We start from the raw sequence: 25,966 nt of genomic DNA, 5'->3' as shown, positions 1-25,966 counted from the left end.
AAAGTAACACTAATACACCTCTCTTCAAACCCACAGGAAATTTCATGGCTCATACGCTGGAGGGGGACAATCCAATTGTTCTTCACACATCTTTGATTGCATCATGTATGGCTATCTTTGATCATACCTGACTCAATAAATCATCCTGGCTTCTGCAAGCACAAAAAACAATATTGAAATCCATATAACATTTGCCGGCTTTACTCCTGAAGATGTGTCTCAGCGAATCAAATACATAACTCAGCTTGCAATAGAACAAATGCCAAGCACAATCCAAACCGTTATGCAATGGTTGAAGATAGATCCTCTGTTGGAATATTATACCTGTTGCCCAGAGTGTTTTGCGCTTTATCTGTTAGACTACTCTTACACCATATGTTGCTTTCTTCACAATCAGGTTCCAGCAACTCTAGAGCTTATAGATCAGAACAACAAACTACCCATGCAACAATAATCACCCAGCCAATTGACAGAAAGCCCAAAAATCTGCTTGACACCTCTCTTTCAATCAAATGGCCGTCCAATCCAAAAGTATGCTGTTCAAGAGCTGATCACTTGGATTGTTACACCACCAACATATTTACCTCGGATTACAAAATCCAAGGTATCCTCGGATGCACAACCTCGGACAGAAGCTTCCTGAGGTTTTGATCCGAGGTAATTCTCAGGGCAAAAAAATACCTCGGGCAAAAACCTCGGACAAGATCTGTCCAAGGATTTGCCTCTGATGATGCCTCGGATTTCTCAACCCGAGGCATCCATGCTGGCAGTGCTAGTCTGATCTCGCAACCTCATATCAAAGACACTACACAAAATATAATATTTTCTGGGCAGAAAATTAAATTATTGATACACAAAAATATTGAGAGGCCAGAAGAAGGGTAAAAAATAAATAAAAATATGCATCTTGTTCCCTGTGGTGAGAGCTTCACTCTTCATATTTTTCCATATTTTTACAGTCCGTATTGATAAGTGTACTAACAATAAACCTCCATAATCATCCAATTACAACCTGTAACAAGCACTGAAATTTGGCTCATTAGTGTTTAGAGGAACTTTTGATTTCTGAAAACACCTATAACTTTGTCAAATCTGCCTCAAAACACTTGATTTTAAGTGCATTAGAAAGCTGAACTCTTCCTCTCAAACTTTCATGGGATCAAAACTATGTAGCTAGTATGACAATCATTCTATGGATCTGTATGTACAAATGTATAAAAAAGATGATATCTTTTTTAGCAGACCAGCATGCTGTGTGGTCCTATTATGAACTATTTGGAGGACAATTCCAGCTTACCAATGCGCCCAAAATTGAGCGTTTTGGAAAAAGTTATGAGTATTTTCAGAAATCAAAAGTTTCTCTAAACACTAATGAGCCAAATTTCAGTGCTTGTTACAAGTTGTAATTGGATGATTGTGAAGGTTTATTGTTAGTACACTTATCAATATGGACTGTAAAAATACGGAAAAATATGCAGAGTGAAGTTCTCAACGCAGGGAACAAGATGCATATTTGTATTCATTTTTTGCTCTCCTCCTGGCCTCTTAATATTTTTGTGTATCAATAATTTAATTTTCTGCCCAGAAAAAATTATCTTTCTTGTAGTGAGAGGAACTTGACAAGTCACTTTCAGAATCACAAAAACCTTTTAATAGAGAAGAAACTATCAATGACATCCATCAAACAAAGATCTGGAAAACATTTTGTGGACCAGATGGTGTTCAATTTACATCAAAGTCCAGAAACATAACATTTGCAATGTACACTGACAGTATAAATCCTTATGGAAACAAGTCCAAGGGGCATAGAGCAACAGATACATTCATTATCATGATACGCTTGACCTTACCCTACGCTAATATATATCTTGCTGCAATTGCGCCTGGACCTCACAAGCCTGGACTTGAGCGATTTAATTGGATTTTAGGGCCTGTTATCGCTGATCTTAAAGAACTTTGGCATAGAGGACTTTTCTTAACCAAAACGCCTTGCTACCCAGATGGCTGGCTAATTTGAGTGGGATTATTAACATTCATAGCAGATCTACCAGCATGTCCTCAAGCGCTTGGTTTGGCAGGCCACAGTGCCGATGCGTTCTGCTCGCTTTGTTACCTTCCTAGATCAGAAACAATAATATTGATCAGAGTACTTGGATACCACAAACTTTGCAGGAACATAGACTGTGGGCAACTGCTGCACGTGATGCACCCACAGCTAAAGAACGTGAAAAGATTTTCAAAGAACATGATGTTTGATATTCAGTCATCCTAGAGTTAGACTACTGGAAGGTCACAGATTATCACGTTATAGACTCAATGCATGATATTATTCTAGGTCTCCTTGCTTGCCATGTGACACGATTTTGGGCAATGTCTGAAGATATCCTCAACACCGCTCCTATAAAACCAATGACAGCAATCCAAATTTGGGATTTAGTTGCAAGCTTGAAGACATGAATCAGACAGCGTTCTACTCATGATCAACCTGAAGACAAAGCTGGCATATCCATAGTGGAGGCACAATTAGGAGTGGACACATCATCCGGTGATGATTCCTTTGACCCAATGGATGATTCTTACTATGGTTGGGATGGGAGCTATCCTCACCCTCCCAAAAACAAAGTAGTATTTGATCTGAATATGGTTCAGTCAATAAACAAATTATTACCTAGAGTACATTTACCTACTTGGATATCACGTCCTCTCAAGCAGCTTGGTGACCAAGGTCATGAAAAGATGGAAGCAGATGAATGGAGAACACTGGTGACTGTTCAGCTACCTCTTGTTTTGACTGTGTGATGGACTGGTTCAAGCAAGTCAAATGCAGCTTTACTTCATAACTTTTCTCACTTAGTATGCTTGACAAAGCTGGCGCTCAAACAATCCATGACCTCTGATTGCATTTCAAATTATTGAGCTGATCTTCAAACATACCTTCAAGGATGCCTCAAGCTTTTTCCACACTGTTCCCTGGTCCCAAATCATGACATGACAATTCATCTTGCTGACTGCCTTGAGAACTTTGGACCTGTGCGATCTTGGTGGCCATATCCCTTTGAGAGGTTGATGGGATCAATCCTCAAAGCGGCACATAATAATCATCTTGGTAAGTCAAAGTCACAATTTTTGATTGAGTAGATTGGTTTATTCACTGACATTAGAATTTCTACAGGTGAAATGGAAGTGACTCTTGTGAAAAGCTTTTGTCGTATGGGAAATATGGTAGCGCTACTGCGAGATGAGACCAAGCTTCCGCAGGGCTTGAGACCATATGCTAGTCAGCTACACAGTGCACACCAAAAATGCGCCCGACGCCGGGTGAGCTCCAAACTCCGCGGAAAGTGCGATTTTTTTGTGTTTTCCCCAAAAGCGCGCTTGCCCTGCGCAGATGCGATTGAGCCGAGCAACGTGCGCGCAACCTTTGTAGATTGCTTAAGGCTTACAAGAGGGTACAGCTCGACTCAGCCCGCGCACACCGGGACTCAGTAGGTTGGCTGAGTAGCTCACCACCAGCTTCATCCATTCTCCCTCGCCTTGAGTGGGTGGTACTAAGTATGGGAAGCCTTTCACTGGGCCTTCTCTATCCCAAAAAAACACGTGTATCTTATTTGTAGAGCATGAAATATGTACAAGCAATGAGGAGAATGAAAAAAACAAAGCTATTGGAATAGGAAATTTGAGTAGAAAAATGTTGAACGTCAGATGAGCATGAAGGCAGCGTGGTTTACACTTCGTTACAGTCATCTACAGCTCTTGCCGAGCTTTCACTTTCTTGCAAGCTACCCCAAAAAATAAGACCTTCCTTTTCATTAAGCATCCAGCCATACTGATGTCTAGAAAACGGAGGGGGGGAATGACATGGGGGGGAAGAAAATGAGCTGGCAAGCCCAGCTTTAAGCGCTTGTAAGGCTGGTCTATAAGGAGCATATGATTGGAGAAATAGATGCAGATTAGAAAAACTATTTCTCATTTGATATCGCCATTGAGAGATAAACATACCAGTATGCTCATCCTCTATAGAGAGCGAGAGGCGCCATTTCTTCATGGAAGGTGTAGACTTGCGGCGTTTGCAAGGGTGTACTACAAAGAGAAAAAGATATAGTCAACAAGGGTGATTGGACGTAGCGCAAGCCATTACCTGATATCTGCTTACCAACAAGGTCGTCATCCATAGACAAGCAACGCTTCCTAGCGACTTCATAAGGTGGTGGAGACAGATTTGCTACAAAACTAGGAAGCTGGTAGTTGGCGTAGGGCCGAGGGGTTCGAGCAGCAAGCTGGGTCACAGCGAGGTCGTCAGGGGTGGAAGTCACGAGTGCTGGGCATGGGTGCGATGAAGCGGTGGGGGTGGGAGATTGGCGATGTAGCTCTCTGGCTACCTCAATCCAGTTTTTTCTTCCGGCCTTGCTTTGGGTTGTCGGAAGAGATGTGATTTGAGAGCTTCCATTGGTCGTGATGCTCGTGGGCAAAAGACGGATGGATGTGGGCGAATTTGTGATGGTCGAGTGGGCATGAAACTGGAAGAATTCAAGAGTCCCGATGGAGGGGGGATCGATACTCATGGGGCTGGTATCACTTGCCGTCGAGGCCAAGTCAGGAGCCAAAATAGTACTTGAGGTTGGTGAAAACAAGAGTGGAGTGGCAAGGCCAGTGTAAAGTTCGTGATAGGGTACAAATGGGGGAGTGACCAGTGAGTTGTCAATACTCATGAGGCTGATTGGAGTTGATGACGGGGTGGAGCTAACAGGCGAGGTGAAGCTAGCAGGCGAGACAGGAGTGGAAGGGGGCGAAAGTGATACGCCTGCAGGTGATACAGTTGTGGCAGATGATGGGTCAAAAGACTGACGAGAGCGGTGAAATCGCCTAGTTGTGAAGGCTGTAAAGAATAAGATTTCGACAGGTGATCAGCAAACCAGAAAAGAGGGAACATCATGAGTGAAAGTCGACGTACAGAGCCAAATTTTGGCCTTCGTGGCACAATTCTTGAAATAAGCAACAGTTGATTGAATTCGGAGGAGCTTCATGATAGTGATAGGCAAGTTCAAGTTAAGAAGAAAATGAGGAAATAGACAAGTGTTGGGAAATGAAAACGTAAGTTAGGATGCGTGGGTTGGGATTTGAGAAGAAAGTAAGGTCAAAGAGGTCAGTATAAGTACTCTCAAAAGGCTCCCAGGAACGCGAGAGTATGAAATACTTTGGGAGGCATCAGGATCATGGATGAAGGGCATCACGGCTTACCAAATCTTAGACCATTCGGCACCTGTTCAAAGAAAGAACCATTCATCAAGCTCAACGGTAAAGATCGTAATGGTCTCGGATCACCTAAAACAAATGTGAGTTTGAAAGGAAATGTGGCAGCTGGTGACGATTCGACAAAGACAAAAGTGATTCAGAAGTGATTATATAACAAACCGCGGCTAATATCATCTGAGATCTTCCGGGGGCACCTTGAGTGGACAAGCAAGTCTTGAAGGTTAGCGTTGAGATCGTCGATAGAGTAAGGAACAAAGAATAGTAAGAAGCTTCCCCTATGATCGAAAAATGTGTCAGTGAGTGTTTGACCAAACAGGGTGGTGCGTGGGGAACAAGGAAACTGGACATACGGTTTTCATGCAGAGAGAGAGATGAAGAAAGGGCATTGTGTGTTAGAATTCCAGCCGTCCAAACGTGAATTGGTGTAAGGTAAAGTAATTTTCAATTTTGATCTTGGTCTTACGTCATACCTAAATGAATTCTTCCTAAGATCAAAATCAAGAGTGATTCGATTCTTGAGCCAATGGGCGTATTGCGTTGTCAAAATCGAGATTGTGAGATACCAATAATCATACAATGAAATACTTCTTTTGTCTTTGTACGTTTGAATCTTTTATGGTTTAAATCATTCTTCAACTTTTGAGCTAGTAGTCTTATACCGGTACCCGCCTGTACATACTGTGCGCAAGGGGGGATGGTTGGCAACAGAGAGTTTTATTTGGATTTGTATCTTATTCAGTGTCTTCATTCACAGTAAAAGAAAAAATAAACATCAAGTTTCATTTCTTCAGAGAAATTTCAACTTGAGAATGTGGGCAGTGGAAATTAGACATCTCAAATGCCACTTAAAGGTTCAAAATCGAATTCTACTGTTTACGCCTCTTAGAAGTCAAAAGAGAGGATAAAGATATTTCTTTCATCAAGGAAAAATATGAAAAAGACGACAAAATGTACAAGAGTTTTATGAAGGAAGGTGTATGCAAATACAACATATAAAGTTATAAAGCCTCAGGAATGAAGTATAGAGTTTTTCAAGACCCTTCAGTTAACTGGAGCCATGTGGCGTGCTCAACAAATGGAGTTATATCATACTCTTGTGATGAGAGTTCAAGGTCCAAAACCGCAACTCTGGATACATGGTGCTTCATAAATTCCTGATTAAGTAGAGATTTTGGAAATCCTTTGGGGGGGCGTGCAAGGAAATCTGCATCGTCTGTATCCGTGTAAGGCCCACGGTCGAGAGCTTTGAGGGCGGAAGTGGAAGCCTGTTCACTCTGCTGATCTTTGATGTGCAGCTTGTCCAACTCATGGAGGAATTCGGTAAGGTCCCTATGCCTCCAAAGCTTCTGCTTCCGGTATGAGTGACCATCAGCATCAACTTCATCTTCAGAATGGACTGATCTTTCTGACAAGATGATGCCGAGTGCCCGGTTTTCCGGGAAAAACCTTTTGAAAGTGTCTTTTCGAAGCTTACAAACCTACCAAGGATCCGGATTTGAAAGTGAATCAGCCTACTGTGGGAATAATATCAAGAGACGATGTAAAACACTGACCTTCTTTTGTGATTGCCTACGGCGAGATTTCTCTTTTAGCACCTCCTGCTCGTGTGGTTGCTTTCTCTTCTTCCCACCCTCTTGACCGCACTGGTTTACATATTCCCTGACCTTGGTATTGAACCACCTCTCAAGAACCTCGCGAATGTTTTTGGCGGTCACTTGATGAACATCAACGTAGTAATCATTGGCATCTCCTCGCCTGTAGCACTTCTCCCATTCTTGGAGAATAATCGCTGAAACCGCCTCATTCCATTTTGACTTGAAAGAATCAGTCCAATCGTAGGTAAATCGTGTAAAGCCAGAGAGAGCCAATGTCGCCTCACAAGTAGAGGCCATGGTGGTTGAATAACGAACGCCAGAATTTCTGAGTGGCACAAGCAAGGTGAATTTGACTGGAGGAATTGTGGAGATAGCTTCCTCCGCTGCGTGATCTCCAACTCTTGCAAGCTGTGCGGGAAGGGCGGATGGATATTTACGCTGGTAGCGAGAGCGAGCTTGTTCAGAACTTTTATCCATCAAGCGCCGACGTTCTACTTTCCGTTTGTCCCAAACAGAATACTCTTTGTCTGAGGGGGGCAAGGGAAGAAATCGGTTGCCCTTACGGCCTCTACCTTTCCGAACGATACCAAGAAGCATGTTGTTAAAATGATGAATCGCAATAGCGAGTCGCTCATATTGAGAGCACTCTGCCGGAGGTTTAGCAAGCTTCTCGAGACGCGCTGCATTGTGTCTGGCGATCGTCTTTTTAACTCGGCGTGCAGATTTACGATTTTGATACTTGCGAGTTTCAACAAGATCATAAACACCATCTAAGTCAGATTCTTCTGTGTCTTGTTCGTCTTCGTCTTTGTCTTCTCTGTGCTGGTTGTCTTTGTCTTTGTCTTCTCCGTGCTGGTCTTCTTGGTCTAGGTCTTCTTGATGGTCCTCGCCGGAATCGTTGTCATCGTCGTCGAGCTCATGTAGATCTTCCGTCTCTTGGGAATTGGACGCTAAGCAAGAGAAATTGGCATCATCAGTCAAGCAGTAACTCTCTCGCTCAGACAGTGGAGAGCTTACTACTTGTATCAGTATCAATCTCCATAGATATAGACGTCGACGCTGTTGGTCGATGGTGATAAGCAGACGCCTTGCGTTGCGCAGCTTGAGCAGCAGGCCGAGAGGCAGCTCGAGGAGCTGTAGGGCGAGCAGTTGGTCGAGAAGTAGGTCCAGATTGTGCAGCTTGAGCAGCAGCCCGAGAGGCAGCTTGAGAAGCTGTAGGACGAGCAGTTGGTCTAGAAGTAGGTCCAGAAGCGGCTTGAGGAGTAGTTCGTCGACGGGCGACGTGAGGATCAAGTCGTCGAGGGACGCCTTGATCAGCAGGACGAGAGCTAGCTTGAAGATCAGTAGGTCGAGGAACTGGATGAGGAGGTGGATAAGGAGCCGCACAAGGATTATTTGCAGCAGATAACACCCTGGAAGCTAAGAAAGAAAAAATTGCATCATCAGTAAAAGTAGCAACTCTCTCGCTCAGACAGTGAAGAACTTACTACTTGTATCATTATCAATCTCCATAGATGTGGACGCCGACGCTGTTGGTAAATGATGATAAGCAGATGTGTCGCCTTGCGCAGCTTGAGCAGCAGGCCGAGAGGCAGCTCGAGGCGCAGTAGGTCGAGAGTTAGCTTGAAGATCAGTAGGTGGATAGGGAGCCGCTTGAGGATTATTTGCTGCAGATAACACCCAGGAGGATTGGCCCCTTTGAAGAGGTGGTTGCTTTTGCACGGGACTTATGGACATCCTCAACGATGGACGAGAAAGTGATACATTGATGGGCTGGGGTGAGGGTTGTTGAAAGATGTCGCGCTGGGTCTGCGATGTTCTTTCACCAGGACGTGTATTAAAGGATTGGACCAATGATGGAGTAGCCAACAGTGCCCCAAAACTAGGAATGTGATCTCGTCCAATGTCGAATTTAACCTGATTGGCCATGTGGAAAACAGGAGTGGGAGCCTGTAAAAAGGCACGATTGGGATAAAAGATTTGAGGATTTGCTGAGGGTGGATTGGGTAATTTTGGCCTATATAATCTAGTGTGTTCCTCATAAGGTGGAACGGAAATGCCGCGTTGCTTGGTAGCATGGGTTACCAAATCAGGCTCGTGATGTGTTTGAAATTCCTGTGGCTGTGGCACCAAATGATATTGTGGATGAAAAGCTGGACGTGTATTGGTCTGAGAGCTATCGGGCCGAAAAAGACCGGAGCCAATACCATTAGGAATAGTGCTGCAGGCACTTTTGAGATGTTCTTGAGGCAAAGGAGATGAGCCATCATTTGGCCTCGTGGATTCTTGATGATACATACGCGAGGGATTGGGAGACATACTTGGATATCCAGGTGATTTGATCGCGCAAACCTGTGGCACTGATCTCTCGGGATCAGGAGTCGTTACTCTTGCTTGTGTATAGGTTGAAGATTGGTCATGAGACGGATTTTGATCCCCCTCAAGAAGTTCATTACTGAACTGATTAATAACTCCTATCTGATCAGAAGAATGTTGATGCGTACTGACACGCGAACTTCTAGAGGATATCGCTAGCAGGGGATGCTGATAAATGGTTGTGGCTACTTGTGCAGGTTGAGGATTAGGTTGTTGAACATGTGTTGAACAGTACGACATCCTTGACAATCGGCCGCTTTGATTAGAACTACGTTCATGATATTGCTGATTGTTAGCGGAACAGATAGACGTCCTAGATGATTGTCGACTGTCTGGAAGTGATGTGAGAGCGGTAGGCTGGGTTTGAGCTTGTTGAAAGAAGTCGCGCTGGGTGTGTGATGGTGCATTGTCAGGGCGTTGGTCAAAGATAGGGGGTGGGTCTTCAATCACAACAAATCTCGTATTGTGATTCTCGCCGAAATCAAATTGAAATTGGTCCAGTCGTAGGGGAAAACCTGACAAGCAGTCTTGGGGCGGATTGGATATCCTTGTCGAGTCTTCTTGGGGCTGTGTAGAAGTGGGGATGTTGCGACATTTTGGATGAAATGGACCATCCTGTGAGGATGAGCTAGAGAAACGGTCAGTTGTACTTAGGATCTGAGCGTCTAGGTAGGGTTCGCTGGCGTAAACTTGAGATTGTGCACGTGAGGCGCTGGTAGAACTGGGAGCACATTCAGGAGCTGGATTGAATTGGTGTGGGGCTGAGCTGGGTCGGTTTTGATTTCTTTCATTGGTCAATTTCCTCCCGATTGATTCTGTGAATTGAGCATGTGATGCACTGGTATCATTGCAACCATTCTCAGGAGCTCGATGAGATATGAGATCCTGTGGTGCGGAGCGAGGGCGATTGCGAGTCTTAGGGTCAGTCTGAGGACCTGTCGAGGTTGTGTTATTAGGTAAGTCAGGTAAGTAAGTATGGTCGGGCAGATGATGAGGTCAAAGTTGCTCATCTTGCGGCAATGGGCTGTGGCTAGAATGGTGATTCGAAGGAGAAGATCGAGTATCCAATCTTGCGAATTCGTGAGACTGCTGAAGTGGTGCATTGGAGATGTCGTTAGCATACTCTGAAACTTCATTGAACCTGGCATCCTGTGACGGTGAGCCGGGTTGATTTGGACTTCTAGTGAGATTCTGATTGTCAACGTAGGGTGGATTGGGAAATTTTGAGTCGGTATTGTTAGTTGGACTAAGAGTCTGATAACTGTTGCATGGTTGTTCGATTTGTCCGCTTAGTCCCATGTCGGCCTCCAGGGGTTGAAGAATTCCCTGTGGCCATGGCGAACAAAATGTGAAGGTATAACTCGAGCCCATACCAGACTGATCCGCCAACTTTGTAGGGCGAAGCTTTGGCGCCTGTTGGTCGCTGGGGTAGTCTGACGCTGCACAAGCTCGCTTAAGGTACATTTCTTCATACTGTGATACGTGAGAGCGTTTTTGCGGGACAGTTGGGGCGGCCAAATCCTCCGGTGTGATTGGAAACCGACCTGAGAGCAGTTGTTGCGTATTCGTATAGGACAATGGTAGACAAGAACGCTTACGGATTCCTTCGTCGTGGTTATGCGATGAGTTAGGACGCTTTTGAGGGACGATTGGCTCCAGATGTATGTTATCAAAAAGGGAATCAGGTGATCTGGAACGTTTCAATAAGGAGATGACTGCTGAGTGATGATTGGTTGATAAGTGATAGGGCATCTTGGCAATTCGATGACGTGCGCTTGGGTGAGAGGGTGCTCCAGGCGTGACAAGCGAGGGGTTGTATATAGCGTGAAGTGGCGGCGCTGGCTGCAAAAGGTTTTCCTTGACAAGCACATGTGGCGGAGCAACAAGTTGTTCGATGTCTTCAAAGAGCTCCGAAAGCTCATTCCGTTCATCACCGTCTCCTGTACATGTAAAGTTCAATTGCAGTTTAAGTCAACGACCAGGTAACACACCACCAGATAAGTAAAGTAAAGATGAAGAGGAGCTGAACTGAGACGCTGTCCGTTTGCATCAGCAGGAGAGTCACTGGTTGAAGATACGATTGGAAGAGGTGCGCGTGGACCTGGGAAGTGATTGACCATCAGCTTCAATGATTATAAACAAGATGTTTCTTAGAAGAGACTGACCATTGATGGAGTTTGAAATTGGCCTTGAGAGAGGTGGCGTATAAGGAGCTGGGTCTGGAGAAGCTTCCAAATCCAAAAGCTTAGAGCTCTGTTTGTGTTGGGTGTCTGTTTGCAAGTTGTAAAAGAGGCTTCCTTGAGAAAGTTGAGCATTGAGAGATTGAGACGTGAGATGACTTACTTCGATAGATTTGGGACATGGTCGGTTCGAGAGGCGATCAGAGGGTCAAGAGGCGCGGGAAGTGAGTCTGTTGATTGGAGTATGAATGCGTGAGAGGTGAGGCGCTTTGATCGAGCACGAAGAGGTGTAATTGGTGTGAGAGATAACAAACTTATGTACCAGACACAGAATGTTGAAGATGAAGGAAGAGTGAGGGTAAACAAGATTGGGATTTGATGTGATATGAAGAAAATAAGATCACAGTCTATACTTTGCTCTTAATCAGAATCTGACATCTGTACATGTGTGACAAAAGGACCTAGAGCCTTGCAGAGCTTTGGCATATGCTCAAAGATGAAGGCAGAGAACTTTCTTGAAAAGGACCTCAAACTGGGCGATCAGCTGCCCGCGAAACTTGGTTGCTTTTTCATGATTGAGGTATCCTTTGAACCTTTTGAATACAAGGCGGATCAAACACCGACCATGCCACCAAACAAAATTCTCTCCTTTATTTCTCGATCTCACAAAAGGCTTTGCGTACGTGCCTCCCCCCGTCTCCTTCGATTTTCCTTCATGGTATGTGGAAAGGTCAACCCCCAACTTTAACCTTTCAGGTACTTCTCTTGATCTTAGAAGAACGTACTTATAATCGTATTGATTTTCCTCCCAAAGTTGTCTTAATATTTTGTCAAGCTTTTTTTATACGTATATATTTCCAACAGTGCGCAGCCTTCCTGGAGAAGGCCACTTGATTTAATTTTGTCCAACAGCTACCCAACTTGATAAATTATATATCTTCCTGGAGAAGGCCTTGTAACTTTCTCTACTTCTGATATTGTACCCCAACTGATCTTGCTGGCCAAGACGTTATATATTATTTTGTCTCATCGAACCATTTCATTTGACTCCCCCATCCTACAACTACCGTACTTAATAAATTATATATCTTTACTTGATTTATTATATATCTCTGTCTTAACTTGCTGAACTTCTATCATACGTCAACTTATCTTGCAAAGACGTTGTTATATCATTTTTGGTCTTGTCGTGACCGAATCATCTGTACTCCCTCTTTACTCCTCGATTGGTTTCCATTCTCAACAATCATGGTGGGTTCCAAAGGTGAGTTGCTATTCATTTCTTTATCTACATCTGTACTTGTCCGCATTCCTGTTGATGCACTCTCTATGCGAATGGGAATAGCAATTCTTGACCGACCTATGTACTTTGAAGAAGGGGGTGGAGTCAGATCATTGAAAGCACAAAATAGAGAACTCGCTCTTTGGTTACCTCAGCGGAACTCGGGATCTTATCAAGCCATCACCGACTACATGAAATTCATGTTGGGAAAATTTGGCACGCGTGCAGTCTATCCTACTAGTCCAGAGCCATCTGAAATTCATTTGCTCCCCGACTTAGACTCTGGGACCATTCCGGCCGATTCAAGTGTTTTTGGTTTGCATCTCGAGCCGCCCAGTCCGTCCCATCAAACAATCAATCTCTTACCTCGGCAAGACGCCTCTTGGATCACATACCGGAGAATATTTCTTCAAGATCTAACTCGATTCGGTATTCCACGTGCCACCCTGGCTTGGGAGTCACCGGTGACCTTTCCTTGGAACAAGATGATGCTGGCGTTCTTGGTGAAGCACTGGCGATGGGCGATGTCGCAAGGTGCATTCTCTCGATATTCCGTTGATTCTACATATTCCACCGATGCGATATGTCAAGCTGCAATGGAAAGATGGTTTCGAGGGAGAGTGAGCAAAGAAGGAAAATATCGCAGCAGGAAAATGAAAAATCAGAGGCGAGCTACAGTACGTCCTCTCTCCCTCCCCAGCTCCCCGTTTTTCCACAGTTGCTGAAATGTATTCTCAGATTTTTTGCTATCGCCAAGATGCTTTAGAGGAGTTTTGCGAACTCGAGGATAGGGACCTTCTTTCCACCGCCTTAAGCTTCCTCCCCAGTGCTAGCTGTTGCTCGGATACCGAGGACGACGGACCTGGGAAACCCCGCGCTGTAGGCATGGTTTGGAGAAGTCAGGAATACTCTGAGCTTCTGCATCTACTAGATTCTCTTTCCTTCAACCAGCAGAAGGCTTTGCACGGGGCAAGGTGGGGGCCTCGCCGGCTTGACATGAGGAGAGGTTCACCAATTAAAACCTCATCTCGTGGTAAAGTTCCCCGTAATCTTCCATCCAATTGTTACTGTCCAGTTTGGAAGGAAGCGTTTGGAGAGAGTCATAAACAGCTCTTGACTCAAAAGGCGGCCAGCCCGGCTCTTCCTTTGCTGATTTCAAAAATTCGCTCAATTGTCTAATGTCACATCATAGTATTCATGAGCGTACAGCATACATTTAGCTCAACCCCTTATTCATATGATAGCTGTCTGTTTACATACGAAAAATCATTGACGCTCAATCTCATGTTACATATTATTTTGTACTTTTGATGCATTTTCATCATTCTAAACTTGTGTCTGTAGTGATTGAGCTCTGTCAAATAGTGGTCAGCAGATTAACCACAGAAAACCAAAGACTGATGTTTGAAACACTTACCACGTTCCGAAGGCCTACAATACCCAGGGTCTCCTGGGCAATGCCGAGGTGACCTGGAGGATGGGACAGCACAATTATGTGACCCATAAGATCGTGAAGGTCAACAATCACCGAGCGCTCTATTTTTGAGTATACCCTAGCAGCCTGTAGGCGGGGGTGAGACACGAAGCAATCATGGATTGAATCCCTCGTGTTGAGTTTGGTGAACTGGTTGACTACCAAAAAAATCGTGGGGACTAGCTTGGTCCGAAATGCATATTGAATGTAGCCATAATGATGCTCGCCTTGAATCCAGTATTCGATTGCACTATTACCCCGACCTTTAACATGCTGGTATGAGGTGTAATTCTTCCCGAATACCTTGAGTAATTTTGTGATTTCGACTTTTGTCGGCAGAGAGGGACTGCCCATTGAAAAGCTACAGCCATCAGAGAACGTTCCATAACGCTGGTTTAGCCGTGTATTCAGATAGCTAAGCCAGCTTTCATATGCATCACGGTCGAGGTTGGTCTCCGCAGACCATTTTGTGGTTGGAGTCGCCGTCAGGGCTTTTATTACCTCTCCTCTGATCTTTTCATCAACTCGTCGTAGGTAGGTAGGGCAACCTTTCAAAACAGCCTTGAAAAGTCCTCTTCTAGTGAAGGCCTGCGTCATCGTTTTGTCGATGTCAGCTAAAATCGTCAATATTTTATAAGTGATCAACCACATCATCATCAATATCTTGTCCTCCTCAGGTATATAACAAAGTTCGCACCTGCGTGATGGTTTTTTGAGATTTTCACCAACATGCCAATCACACGCTCACTGACCATGGCTCCAGTATACAAAGGAGGCCCAAAGAGCTCAGTGATATTAGGTATATGCTGCAAAAAGTGTAAGTTTGGCTTGACACTGACGCCTGTCCAAGAGCTAGCAAGATTTTTGCGATAGCTGAATACCAATTTTTCGAGATCTTCTTTGTCTTGTTTGCTGAAATTTTGAGAGAGGGCACAATTTGTAATCTCTACTATGTAGATCAAACTCTCACATAGAGCTTGGTGGTTTGGACCATTTGAAAAGAATAGCTTGGGGATGACGGCAAGGACGATATAAACGGTGTAAAAGGAAAGCCATTCCATTGCACTGGGGGTCCCCGACTTCGGAATTCCAATCTTGATAGGAGGGCGAGTCATCCAGCTTGGTGTTTTTGCATTCAAGATAGCATGTCGGATATTGATGAGATCATCCATTGTAAGTGATGGATTGGAGGTACCTGGCTCAGCTGCAGTTTCTTTTGGAGTTTGCGGTTGTGGCGCAGATGATGAGGCTGTTTTTTTAACTTTAGCCTTCTTCGAGCTTGCGGCCAAAGTGCGAATCGTCGTGTTGGTATTGCTTTGCTTCCGGCTTTCACTTGGTTTTTGTTGTAACTTCACCGGTATTGGGGCAACATTTGAGGCCAATCGACTTTGACCACTTTGTGACTGAATTCGATTGGAGCGCCGTAATTCCAAGCGCCGTGAGCTGGGCTCTGCAGAAGATGGACCTTGAACATCGCTGCGCAACATTGGATGGTAATCGAGTTCCTCAGAGAACATAGAACCGTCTGGAACCAAGGATTGTTCACCGTGTGACTCCAAATTCGAGTCAAGGTTGCCCATGGACGCGCCAATTTTGGGCCATTTATCATTCGTGCTTTGACTGCGTGTACGAGCTCTGCCACGTTTATTGGATATGTCTGCAGGCAGTGGTTGCTGAAATGCAAGACTTGGAGAAGAAGAAGGTATCTGTTGTCCACGAGCAAAAATTTCACAAGCACCTGAACTACTAACACTCGGTGCCACTCCATCGTGCAGGCTTCCTTGCTCGGAACCCGAAGGCAATGGCCATACCTGGCTTGTTCTCTCCATGTTTGAGCTAGATCGACGTGATTTTGAACTTTGAGAATTGTCAATATCGATGACTCTTGACCAGTCCATAGCGACACTCTCGTTTTGGTCGCTGGAATCATCCACATCCATTCGATCGAGCTCTGAACTGGCGGGTTCAGAGGTAGCTGCGTGTGAAGTGTCAGACTAAGACGGCGATAAAAAAATTGGTCAATTTTTCATCATTCACAAAATGCATATATCTAAACATCGATGCGTACATTGACGTTGTTGGAGGTATAAGCTCGTGTCATAGGCCGATTACGTATATCTAAACAAGCCTCCTTGTCAAGTTTCGCTTTGAGCTGCTTGCCGGCTTCACCAAGTCCTAGAAAGCTAGAGGTGTGGTCCTTCAGGGCACCAAGAATTAAACAGTGCATTATATCGATGGTGACAAAATCAGCGGGTCACCAATAAGGAAGTTCTGATAAAACGGTGTATCGGAGTCCGTAAGTGTCAAAAATTTTCTCTTGTGTCTGAAGAGTGGGCGCATCTCTCCACTCTTCTGCGTGTATTTGATGGTCAGTCCTTTTTGGCCATTCATTTGGGTCTATAAAGTGGCGGTACCTTAAAGTAAGTCCACAGTGTGCGCAGAAGTATGTCGCAGAATGGGAAGCAAATCCAGCGACCTTTTGCATTGCCGGGATGTCTGCTATCAAGGGCCATATTGCTGCATGTACAATACGGCCTTTTGGATAATCCGAAGTTGATGTGAAAAAGACCCCTTTCCAAAGGTCTTGGAATTCGGCCACTAGCGGCTTCAAGAGTTCGTTCATTTGATCGACAGCCGGTTCGTGGGGTCCAGGAATAACACCAAAAAGAAGCAGATTCTCTTGCTTGTATCGTACATCTGGCGGTAAATTAAAGCATATGAGAAGAATTATGCCGTGTGATTTCGCTTTTCGAGCGCCTCGGCCATGGGGATTAAACCAATCAACAAATAGACCAAAGACAAGATGACCACTTTTTGAAGTGAACCGATTTCCGCAGTGCATAAATGACCTCCACATCTTGCCATCCCATATATTGCGCATGTTTAAACCATCATACTCGTGCTGAAGCGGCGCGTCCAGAGAGCCTTCAAAACCGGGAATACACAACATCCTGGCCAACCAAGTCTTAATGGAGTGATAATGAAATTGGAGACTTGGCTTGAGATCTGCACCTGAATAAAGAGTCCCTCCGCATAAATGACGTACAGTTGGCGCACCCCTTAGTTGATCAGGCTGACGTAAAAATCGTAAAGCATCGCACTTCATCTTGTAAGTATCATTGATCTTTTCGAAAGGTGCGCCGTGCAGAGCGAAGCATTCCGGACACACGATCTGTGAGTCAAGCTTGACATCAAGATTCAGCATCGTGTACAACGTCGGCAGAGACAAGGGTAGGTCCTCCCAGTAACCACGACCAGTATAATTGGTGTCTTTGGCTGTTTGTTCGATTTTTAACTTATTCATGTGGAGAGAAGTTCGGCTCGTTCGTTGTTTGACCCCTTGTAGAAGAGATCCATTGGCGACTTGCAGCATACCAATGAGACATGCTGGTCGCTGAAGATAGCCCTCCGGCATCTGGTAGGCCGCCGTGGAGATAATCAGACCACTTTCATTTGGTCCTCGGATGGTTTGTGAGCTGCTTCGTCGTCTTTGCAGTCCAGGCAGGTTTGAAGCTAAGAACAATTCCTGATTGCGAGACCTGGAGAAGCGCTGGGCGTTGATCGTCACCAAGTCCCCAGTACTCAGAGATCTTTGGCGCTATTGGGGTCAAGGAATCATCAATTAACTGGAAATGGAAAGATGATGAAATCAGTGTTTCACTTGCCCCGTTATTTGCTGTCCTGTGGGTAGACGATCCGGCGGATGTAGAGACCTGATGATTAGTCGATTGGTTCTCAGTTGCTCGTGTCAACCGAAGCCTTCGCAGTTTGGCCTCGTGGAAGGCACCGTTTTGCTGATTTCTAGCTTTGCCTTTGCGAACAACACCATCAAGCTGAAAAATTTCCGCACCGCATCCAAGCTCTTCACAGCAGCATATATGGGGTGTCTTCATCTTAAAGGTTTGAAGTAGATCAGTTTGGTTGAGTGCAATGGATGGCAGCGAGACTACGTAACGGTACTCAAATTGCCTCGATACTGTCTGAATTGTTCTCGCCGGAAGATCGGGGAAGAATTTTAGGGAGTCTCACGTGACTCTCAAATAACATACACAAGCAAAATTAATTCTGGATTTTATTGAAAAGCAAGGAAGATAGCCTTGTTTTGATATCCATAGAGCAAACTTGTGTAAAAAAACCCTGATTGTTTGAGCCCAAATATATACACGCATAAAACAGGAAGTAAGAAGAGAAAACCTATGTCAAGAAAATCAATTGAAAACTATATACATGCATAGTATGAGGGGGAGAGGGAGAAAGACCATTTGTTTATAGCCTATGTACAGAAATAGAGAGAAATGGAGAAATGAAATGAAAACTATACAGAACAACTGAATAGTACGTTTTGATCTAGAAAGACCAGAAATTGTCAGCAAGTTATAAACAAAGAACATGAAGAAAGTACAAACCTCCTAGATTCCATAGTAAGCGCCATACTGTTGGGCCACATGAACTTCAAAGAGTTCTATCAAATCTACTTTGAGCGTTCTACACGGGATGCGTTGGTTTGGCTTGAAGTGCCAGATGATTTGGCGAAAAAGACCTCGAGTGGTCCAAAGTGGGTGCCATCCAGGTGAGAGATACCGGAGAAGATTGGTGGGTAAGGTCCAGATCTTGGCCCAGAAGTCATGATCTTCATGGGCGGACGGAAGTGGACGTCGTCTTCGCGGGTGCAACAGCGCGTTGCTGAGATTGGCCCGACGAGCGATTCTTGACGAACGACGCCGGGGAAGGGGAGCATTTCTTCTTGGTCCTTGACCTAACAGTGCCAACTGCCCGCGTCGTTGACGTAGAGCATCTACCGCAACAGGTTCTACGGCGTGATGTTCATTAGCGTGATTTTCTACGGCGTGATGTTCAATAGCGTGATTTTCTACGGCGTGCTGTTCAATGGCGTGATTTTCTATGGCGTGATGATCAATAGCGTGATTTTCTACGGCGTGATTTCCGACAGCGTGATCTAAAATGGGCACATTCTCGGGAGCTAGATCTTCAATTGCTACATCTTCTACCACCGGTTGGATATGCGGAGGAGAGGTGCTCCTTCTTGCTCGAGCGACAGTTTGAGCTCTTGATGGGCGACTTTGGCTACATCGAGTAGTGGTGATGGAAGAGTTTCCTGACATAGTTAGGTTGCCATAGATCTTGATGGTCATGACTTGGATCAGAGCTGGTAATATTAAGATGGACGGGATGAACTGAATTACAGATTAGAATTGACAGACACTCGAATTGAGAAAGATAAGATCTTGAAACAGAAAATTTACACACCGTAGCAAGAAGTAACTTCGCGCACTGGATGAAGGAATTAAGTTGAGGGGTTGACTCGGAGTAGAGCTAGTGATACTAAGATGGACGGGATTGACTAAATTACAGATTAGAATTGACACACTCTGATTGAGAAAGATGAGATTTCTGAAACAGAGGATGTGCACACCGTAGCAAGAAGTGACTTCGCGCGCTGGATGAAGGAATTGAGTTGAGGGGTTGTGTCAGTGTGATTTGTAGTACAGCCTGAATGAAGGAGAAAGAGGCGGGTTGATGTAGTTTAAATAAGAATCACTTACAATCCGCGGATGGTAGCTGAAGCCGAAGAAAGCATTAGAGGCATGGCCAAAGCAGAGCCGATTGTAAACCATGAACGGGGGCCAGAGTTACGGTTGACAAAGTTTGATCAAGAAATGTCAAAAGACAAAAGATTTTTGATGAACGGGAATCGCGGTTGAAGAAGCTTCATGAAATGCCGTCCACCAAACTATTGTTTCGATGAACGGGGGTAGGAGAGGGCAAGGGTCGAAACTTGAATGAATTTCGACCTCGGTGTTGATGAAGGGAGGCGAAAGTGGCCGGGAGAAAGAATCTCATGGCAAGCTTGCAGAAAAGGCAGGTATAAGTAGACGGACAAAAGGGAACGAAGGGAGAGAAAGCAGGAGAAAGCCTCTTTATCACGTACGTATGTGAGTAAGTTGTGGGTATATGTATACAGCGGTTCATTCAAACTCCTGCGAAGAAAACAGCGTATAGAGCCTACGAAAGTGCCTTGTGTGGGAGCCTATGTTGAGGAAAGAGCCGATCAAGGATACAAGCGGAGGTGCAGGTACATACTAGGAAAGACAGAGACAAATACTATACTTACTCTAATGAGCAGTACATCCAAGAGAGGAACAGGAGGACTACTTTCAAATTCTCTGAGTTGACCTACCTATTACACGTATCACATTACCATTGGGCCTACATAAAAGCAGCCCTCCACTTTTTAGGTGTAGGGCTGTAATATGTATGTACGCATCGCTCTCTATAAAAAGGTATGTAGAGTATTTGCTTTATTCGTAATACTTAGTAGCACCACCACAGTCACCAAAATACTTAAGAAACGCAAGCCGCGGCGCCAGACTTTGACAGCAGTCCGGTCTCAGCATCAAAATCGGATGCTGAGACCGGGACGAAAAGAATTAGAAGACGGTTGGGTTGTGGCAATTATGGTGAGGTCATCTAAAAGACTCAAAAAATTTAGGGAGGTTCAGCTCCAGCATGAGGAGGACTCATGCTCGAGTCAATGTGGCTTATCCTGAGCAACGTTGAGTGGGCTCAGTTATTAAATATCACGAAGATTCACTGTACAGATGACGGACACTTGCTGCAAAAGGAGCTCACCGGGCGTCCGGCGCATTTCTAGCAAACACTGTGCTACAAAGGATATTTGAGCCACTAGACTCTTCTCTCAAATCAATTAATAGATTTGCCTCTGAAGCACTTGATGATGAAACTATGGATCAATTGATTTCTTGCTTGAATGCAATCCATGCTAATGATAAAGTTTGGAGGTCTTCCAGCGAGTGGTGCAAGATGTCCACAGAGGAAAGAAAGAAGTACTCACCAGTCTCTTCTCAAGCAGAGTTTAAGAACGGAATCAAACACAGTGGTGTGCATTACCAGACTTACAACAAGAATGCTAATAACAGTGTGATTCATGTCATTTCTCAATCAAATGGAGCTACTCTGTTTGGAAAGATCATTCAAATATTCACCCATCAACGCTCTCCAGCAGATGGCCAAGTTCCTGTCAGTGACACCTGGCTCCTGGTCCGATACTATGCACCTGTTCCTCAAGCAATGCCAAATCCATTCACTTGGCTTGGTGAGCCTGACCTGGAAGCACACCTACGGCTTGAAACATCTAGTAAACCTTTTTAACACACATTGATGAGGTTATTGCTCACTGTGCTTGGATAGTTTTTGAACCAGGGGAAGTACACTATCTTCTTGACAAGAAGAGTATTGCTCTCATCTCACTAAGCCGCTAGAAATACTGTTACTGAAGAAACATATTGATTTTTGTAATTACTCTTATCTTGTTTGTCTCTTTTGAAAGTCATCTTTGTAATGTATCATCCGGAATTTATTGACTCTGTACTCACCATGTGAGCTCTCACTTCCTTCCTGCTCAAGGTATTTGGAATTTCAAGGGGAATTTCCCTCAATCCACTCTGAGGCTCTTTCACTATTCTTTGAACAGATATTCCAACAAAATTTCACTTGGGGAAACTCTGCTGTCACATGGTTTTGTATTACTAACTGCACATTAATACTTTGAAACATATATAGTGAGAAAAGACACAAAATCTGTACATCACCATACCCACAAGTGACATGTAGAGCATTGCAAAAATTACGTCACAATATCTAGCCCTGCAGGCACTGCAATTCTTACCCTGCATAGCAGATACAAAGTATAGAATAAAGATTCTAGATGTGTGGGGCTGGTGACACAAAGAACGTCTCATAGAGGCTTGTCTGTTGATTGAGTATACCAAACCACACAAACTTGGTCCTTGTGTGTGAGTATCAAATATAACTCTTCTGGATTTGCACATCTTGGGATTACCATGGCCAACTGGGAAGATCTGAAATGTGGGGCACATACATAGAATGCTACTCTTCCAGCTGAGCATTTTGTGATTCAATTCCATCAGCTTATGGAGGTTATTTTCTCTTGTCAACATCTGTGCAAATTATTTTTCCCTTCCCCAAGGGGAGTTGGTGTGCACCCCTCCACAATTGAATGCCACCACAACACATTGTGTGTTATCCACCCCAGATCTGTGCTTAAACCTTCCCTACAGAGCTGGAAAATGCTTATGCCAGGGACATCTTGAATGCTGTATAGGGGCAAAAAGGTTGTAAAAATGTGGAAGATTTATCAGTCTACTTGGCTGTCAAAATGAGCTATACTGCACCCACTTTGATCAAAAAAGTTCAATTTTTTTATTGTGAAAGAAAAAACACAAACCCAGGTATGCAGGCCCGCCAGCATGCCTACAGGGCTTATCTTACTAAGCTTGAGTGTGCCAGGGCACAGACTGTGAGGCCTTAAATCTGATTGCGGAGAATTGGCTGGGCGTGGCCGGGGCCGGGGCCGGGTCACAGCCCCAGGGTGCTTAAGCTCTATGGTGATAACATTACATGTGTGTTTCACAAAAGATAGATTGCGCAACTCAGTCATTCTTGAACCTTTAACATGAACTTGTAGACTGAGCATTTTTGTCATTTCCATAATATATGTAAGGCCTAACATAGCCAGCATCCTGCATGCTGGGGATAGCCATCCAGTATTAGACTTCTGGTGGGAAATCCCAGGGATGCTCATTCATCACATTTCCCCGTACCCCAAAAGGTTACCTGTATCAATCCTGCTCAGGATATTGGTTTGTTCTATGACCTTGATAAAGCCATACTCATTTTCCATCCATTTTCTAACTCCTGGATTTTGACTGATTGTTTTTCCAAGAAGGGTTGATTGGTTTGACTGGGTCTTTCATGACAAACTTGATGTATAGATCAAATCAGACAGGATGGGTCATTCCCACAGAGTGAATGAAGACATTAGGGGCATAGCATTGTATAGAAACCTGGAGGTGTTTGATTGTAAGTGCTTTGAGACCTGTTTGCTTCACAACACAAGGTTTTGCAGTGAATTCTTGCAATTTGGGTAGTACAAGGTCTGGATCTGCATGCTCCTTCACCGCCAACATTTTTGCCTCGCATACACGTATGCCTGTACAAAACGCTTTGAAACCGGCAATGATATATTGCATTTTTCCAAGGCGCAAGAATAAAAACGCGAATTTATATAGCTTGATGATCCAGCAATGAAACACATCTTGTGATGTTATATCGCATGAGTGAAAGCAATGAAGTTGCTCGGCAACTTTAAATCACATGGCAAGCTCAGTGATTGAATCACATATGCGACTTAACATCGCTCAGGTGACTGACCGACACAAACCTCAAGCAATTAAATCGTTCAAATCGCATCGAATTCGAGCAATGAAAGGTTCCAATTGCTTTGATGACATCCGAGTGAATCCCTTCAATTGCTTGGATGACATGCGAGTGAATCATTTCAATCGCATCAAATGATTTGATACAAATGTACAATTGCCATGTTGGCAAGCGATCCAAATGGTATCGTGATAAGTTTCTTTTTTCGATTGAGATATGTGGTTCGAAGTAAGGTTTGAAGTTGAACGCCTCATCAATCATCAACTTCAAAGTAATCACACTGTCACTCATGAGTCATACATAGTCTGGAATAGCGGTTGGATCAGAACTCGACTGTGGATGGATAATCTGACCCAGCAATTACGGTACGGGTCAATGACGCGGCATCTCATGGAGACCGGTGCAGCGCAGCTGATGATCAAAATGACGAGGATTGGCTGATGTAATCGAAACAAGCCTGTTTACTTACCAGTTTGACCGTTTCTCTTGACCTCATTCCACTTCCTCAACTATCATCAACCAAAAATGCCATTGACCTCAAAAGATGTTACAATGACTGATGTACCCAGTGAAAGACTCAATGGAGCTTTGGAAAAGATAACAACAAATAATCACCCAGGTGTGTGTTTAGAATTGATCTTGACCTACCTGTATACTAACACAGAATTTTAATTTCAATTTGAACTGGTCTTTCACAGAGTCCCAGGAGTTTACAAGAATTAAAAAGTGGAACACCACCCAGAACATGTGCACCATCCTCCCAACATTGTGTGAACACCTTCCACAGAAGGCATCCGATCAAATTCTGAAATTTGCATTACCCAAAAGTTCCAGGGGTGGTGTGACTGAAAGTCTAGGAACAAGAGAAGATACAAGTTCACAGTACACATACAACCCCCAGAAGAATGAAGGAATAGACTATGAATCTCGGGTCCGCCTTCTCAACAGGATGAATGAGATGTCCAAACAGATATTTGTGATAGCAACAGACATACATAAAATGAAGAAAAAAAAATCAAGCATCATACCTCTCTCTCGATGGGTCAATCAACTTGACTCTGTGGATCTTGATAATGTCAAATATAACATCAAATGCAAAGGTGTCTCAAATAGCACAGTGATTTATCAAGCAAAGGAGTCAAAGAAAAAGACAAAATTGGCTTGTGGACAGATTGAAGAGATCTTTACAATATTGGTTGAAGTAGAGGGGAAGGATCAGTTCCAACTTTGGTTTGAAATCACAAGATTTGATGACCTGACACCTACTCATCAAAAGGTACATGGTCTCACAAATTGGCCCCATGCCAAAATGACACTTGTTTACAAAAGACAGAACAAAAAAGATTTGATCAGAGCAGAAGAGCTGATAAGTCATGTATCTCTATGGGAGACTCCAGATAATTGCTTTGGTATCAAAGAGTCAACTTTGCTAGTCACTGAATTATTCAAGAAAATATGCACTGGTAATTAAAGTCTCATATTCTAAGGAAGTATTGTGTCAGCATTGTATATTGTTCTTCTAGACTTGATCTACACCAACATAGTGAGGTACCCATCTGACCTCATCTGACCCACAAACTTATCAAAGTCCAATCGTACCTCGGATTTATTAACAACAAGTTGTTTCCGAGGTACAAGGGACTTACATGTTATGTTGTGATTTTGGCACGGAAGGTTTTGAGATTTAGTAGAGGAGAAATTGATTTTCCTCTACACTCACCCACCTCTCATGCCCCAGTCCCATAGTCATACCAAAGATTCTCCTGCTTCTTCTGAAGAGATAACTCTCTTCAGAATCCTCGAAAAAAAATCAGGAAAGAAGTTTTCATTGAGACAAAAACATTGTCTTCAAAAATTGACTCGCTGCGAGAAATTACAGGAAGACTTGTATGTAATCTCAAATTTCAATCAGCAACAATCAGTGAGAGAATAAAAAATTGAGTTCTCAATGAGAACTCTGGATGCGATCGGATAAAGATGTGGGTCTGAATGTAAAGTCAGTAGAGAGTGCGGCTCTCTATCTTTATATCCACTTAGTCTTTGTTTGATTGTACTTCAGATCGTTGAAAATGGCAAAAAAAACAAAAACACACCCAAACTTCCACTTCTTCCACCTATGAATGAGCGATTGATCAAGATCTGCAAGCTTATCAATGAAATGGATATGAGTCCAAAAAAATTCATCCAGAACTTTCTCACCATTGACGACGAGGTGATCAAGGAACGGCACGGGAAGTGGGGGACTAGCGAAGGCTGGCAGTCGACAAAGCTTCTGATGACAACAATAGGAGGGCTTGACAAGGATGATAAAGAGAATGGGCTCACCCGATGGTCCAAAGAGTTTATTTTGGAAGAGGTAAGATAGGAAATATTATGTAACAAACTCAGCATCAAAGTTAAGAAGCTTATTGTCTGATCAATCCTTGTCTTCATATTATTCAAAGGCGAAAGAAATTGTCAATCACCAAGATCCTCCAAGTGGCAAACCTCCCGATGGCATGTATTATCACTCAAAGAATGTGACACA

The 25,966-nt window shown here is 44.0% G+C and overlaps 6 protein-coding genes across 6 annotated transcripts; 2 read left to right on the top strand and 4 right to left on the bottom strand.

Annotated features, from left to right (window-relative positions):
• Positions 1-3,779: 3,779 nt before the first annotated feature.
• Positions 3,780-5,024, bottom strand: MELLADRAFT_61028 (uncharacterized protein; the record flags this gene model as incomplete). The annotated part of the gene is made up of 4 exons (XM_007407038.1): positions 3,780-3,802; positions 4,000-4,080; positions 4,154-4,876; positions 4,952-5,024. The coding sequence occupies 4 exons, from the start codon at positions 5,022-5,024 to the stop codon at positions 3,780-3,782; spliced, it is 900 nt and encodes a 299-aa protein (XP_007407100.1).
• A 1,260-nt stretch (positions 5,025-6,284) lies between these two features.
• MELLADRAFT_95815 (uncharacterized protein) lies at positions 6,285-11,586 on the bottom strand (the record flags this gene model as incomplete). Its single annotated transcript, XM_007407037.1, has 8 exons — positions 6,285-6,731; positions 6,807-7,798; positions 7,866-8,267; positions 8,336-9,091; positions 9,170-10,062; positions 10,348-11,164; positions 11,390-11,521; positions 11,568-11,586. The coding sequence occupies 8 exons, from the start codon at positions 11,584-11,586 to the stop codon at positions 6,285-6,287; spliced, it is 4,458 nt and encodes a 1,485-aa protein (XP_007407099.1).
• A 1,066-nt stretch (positions 11,587-12,652) lies between these two features.
• Positions 12,653-13,865, top strand: MELLADRAFT_61026 (uncharacterized protein; the record flags this gene model as incomplete). The annotated part of the gene is made up of 3 exons (XM_007407303.1): positions 12,653-12,668; positions 12,750-13,363; positions 13,425-13,865. The coding sequence occupies 3 exons, from the start codon at positions 12,653-12,655 to the stop codon at positions 13,863-13,865; spliced, it is 1,071 nt and encodes a 356-aa protein (XP_007407365.1).
• A 142-nt stretch (positions 13,866-14,007) lies between these two features.
• Positions 14,008-16,100, bottom strand: MELLADRAFT_61025 (uncharacterized protein; the record flags this gene model as incomplete). The annotated part of the gene is made up of 3 exons (XM_007407036.1): positions 14,008-14,040; positions 14,104-14,774; positions 15,356-16,100. 3 exons carry the CDS (start codon positions 16,098-16,100, stop codon positions 14,008-14,010), a joined length of 1,449 nt encoding a protein of 482 aa, XP_007407098.1.
• Positions 16,101-18,569: 2,469 nt separating this feature from the next.
• MELLADRAFT_95813 (uncharacterized protein) lies at positions 18,570-19,796 on the bottom strand (the record flags this gene model as incomplete). The annotated part of the gene is made up of 4 exons (XM_007407035.1): positions 18,570-19,355; positions 19,429-19,494; positions 19,595-19,618; positions 19,725-19,796. 4 exons carry the CDS (start codon positions 19,794-19,796, stop codon positions 18,570-18,572), a joined length of 948 nt encoding a protein of 315 aa, XP_007407097.1.
• Positions 19,797-23,964: 4,168 nt separating this feature from the next.
• On the top strand, positions 23,965-24,910 carry MELLADRAFT_104023 (uncharacterized protein; the record flags this gene model as incomplete). Its single annotated transcript, XM_007407304.1, has 2 exons — positions 23,965-24,058; positions 24,138-24,910. The coding sequence occupies 2 exons, from the start codon at positions 23,965-23,967 to the stop codon at positions 24,908-24,910; spliced, it is 867 nt and encodes a 288-aa protein (XP_007407366.1).
• Positions 24,911-25,966: the final 1,056 nt, after the last annotated feature.

The sequence above is a fragment of the Melampsora larici-populina genome (assembly GCF_000204055.1).
Source record: "Melampsora larici-populina 98AG31 unplaced genomic scaffold MELLAscaffold_8, whole genome shotgun sequence".
In the NCBI taxonomy this organism is placed as follows: Eukaryota; Fungi; Basidiomycota; class Pucciniomycetes; order Pucciniales; family Melampsoraceae; genus Melampsora; species Melampsora laricis-populina.
Note: the sequence above shows the minus strand (reverse complement) of the source record. Positions and strands in the feature narration are given on the sequence as shown.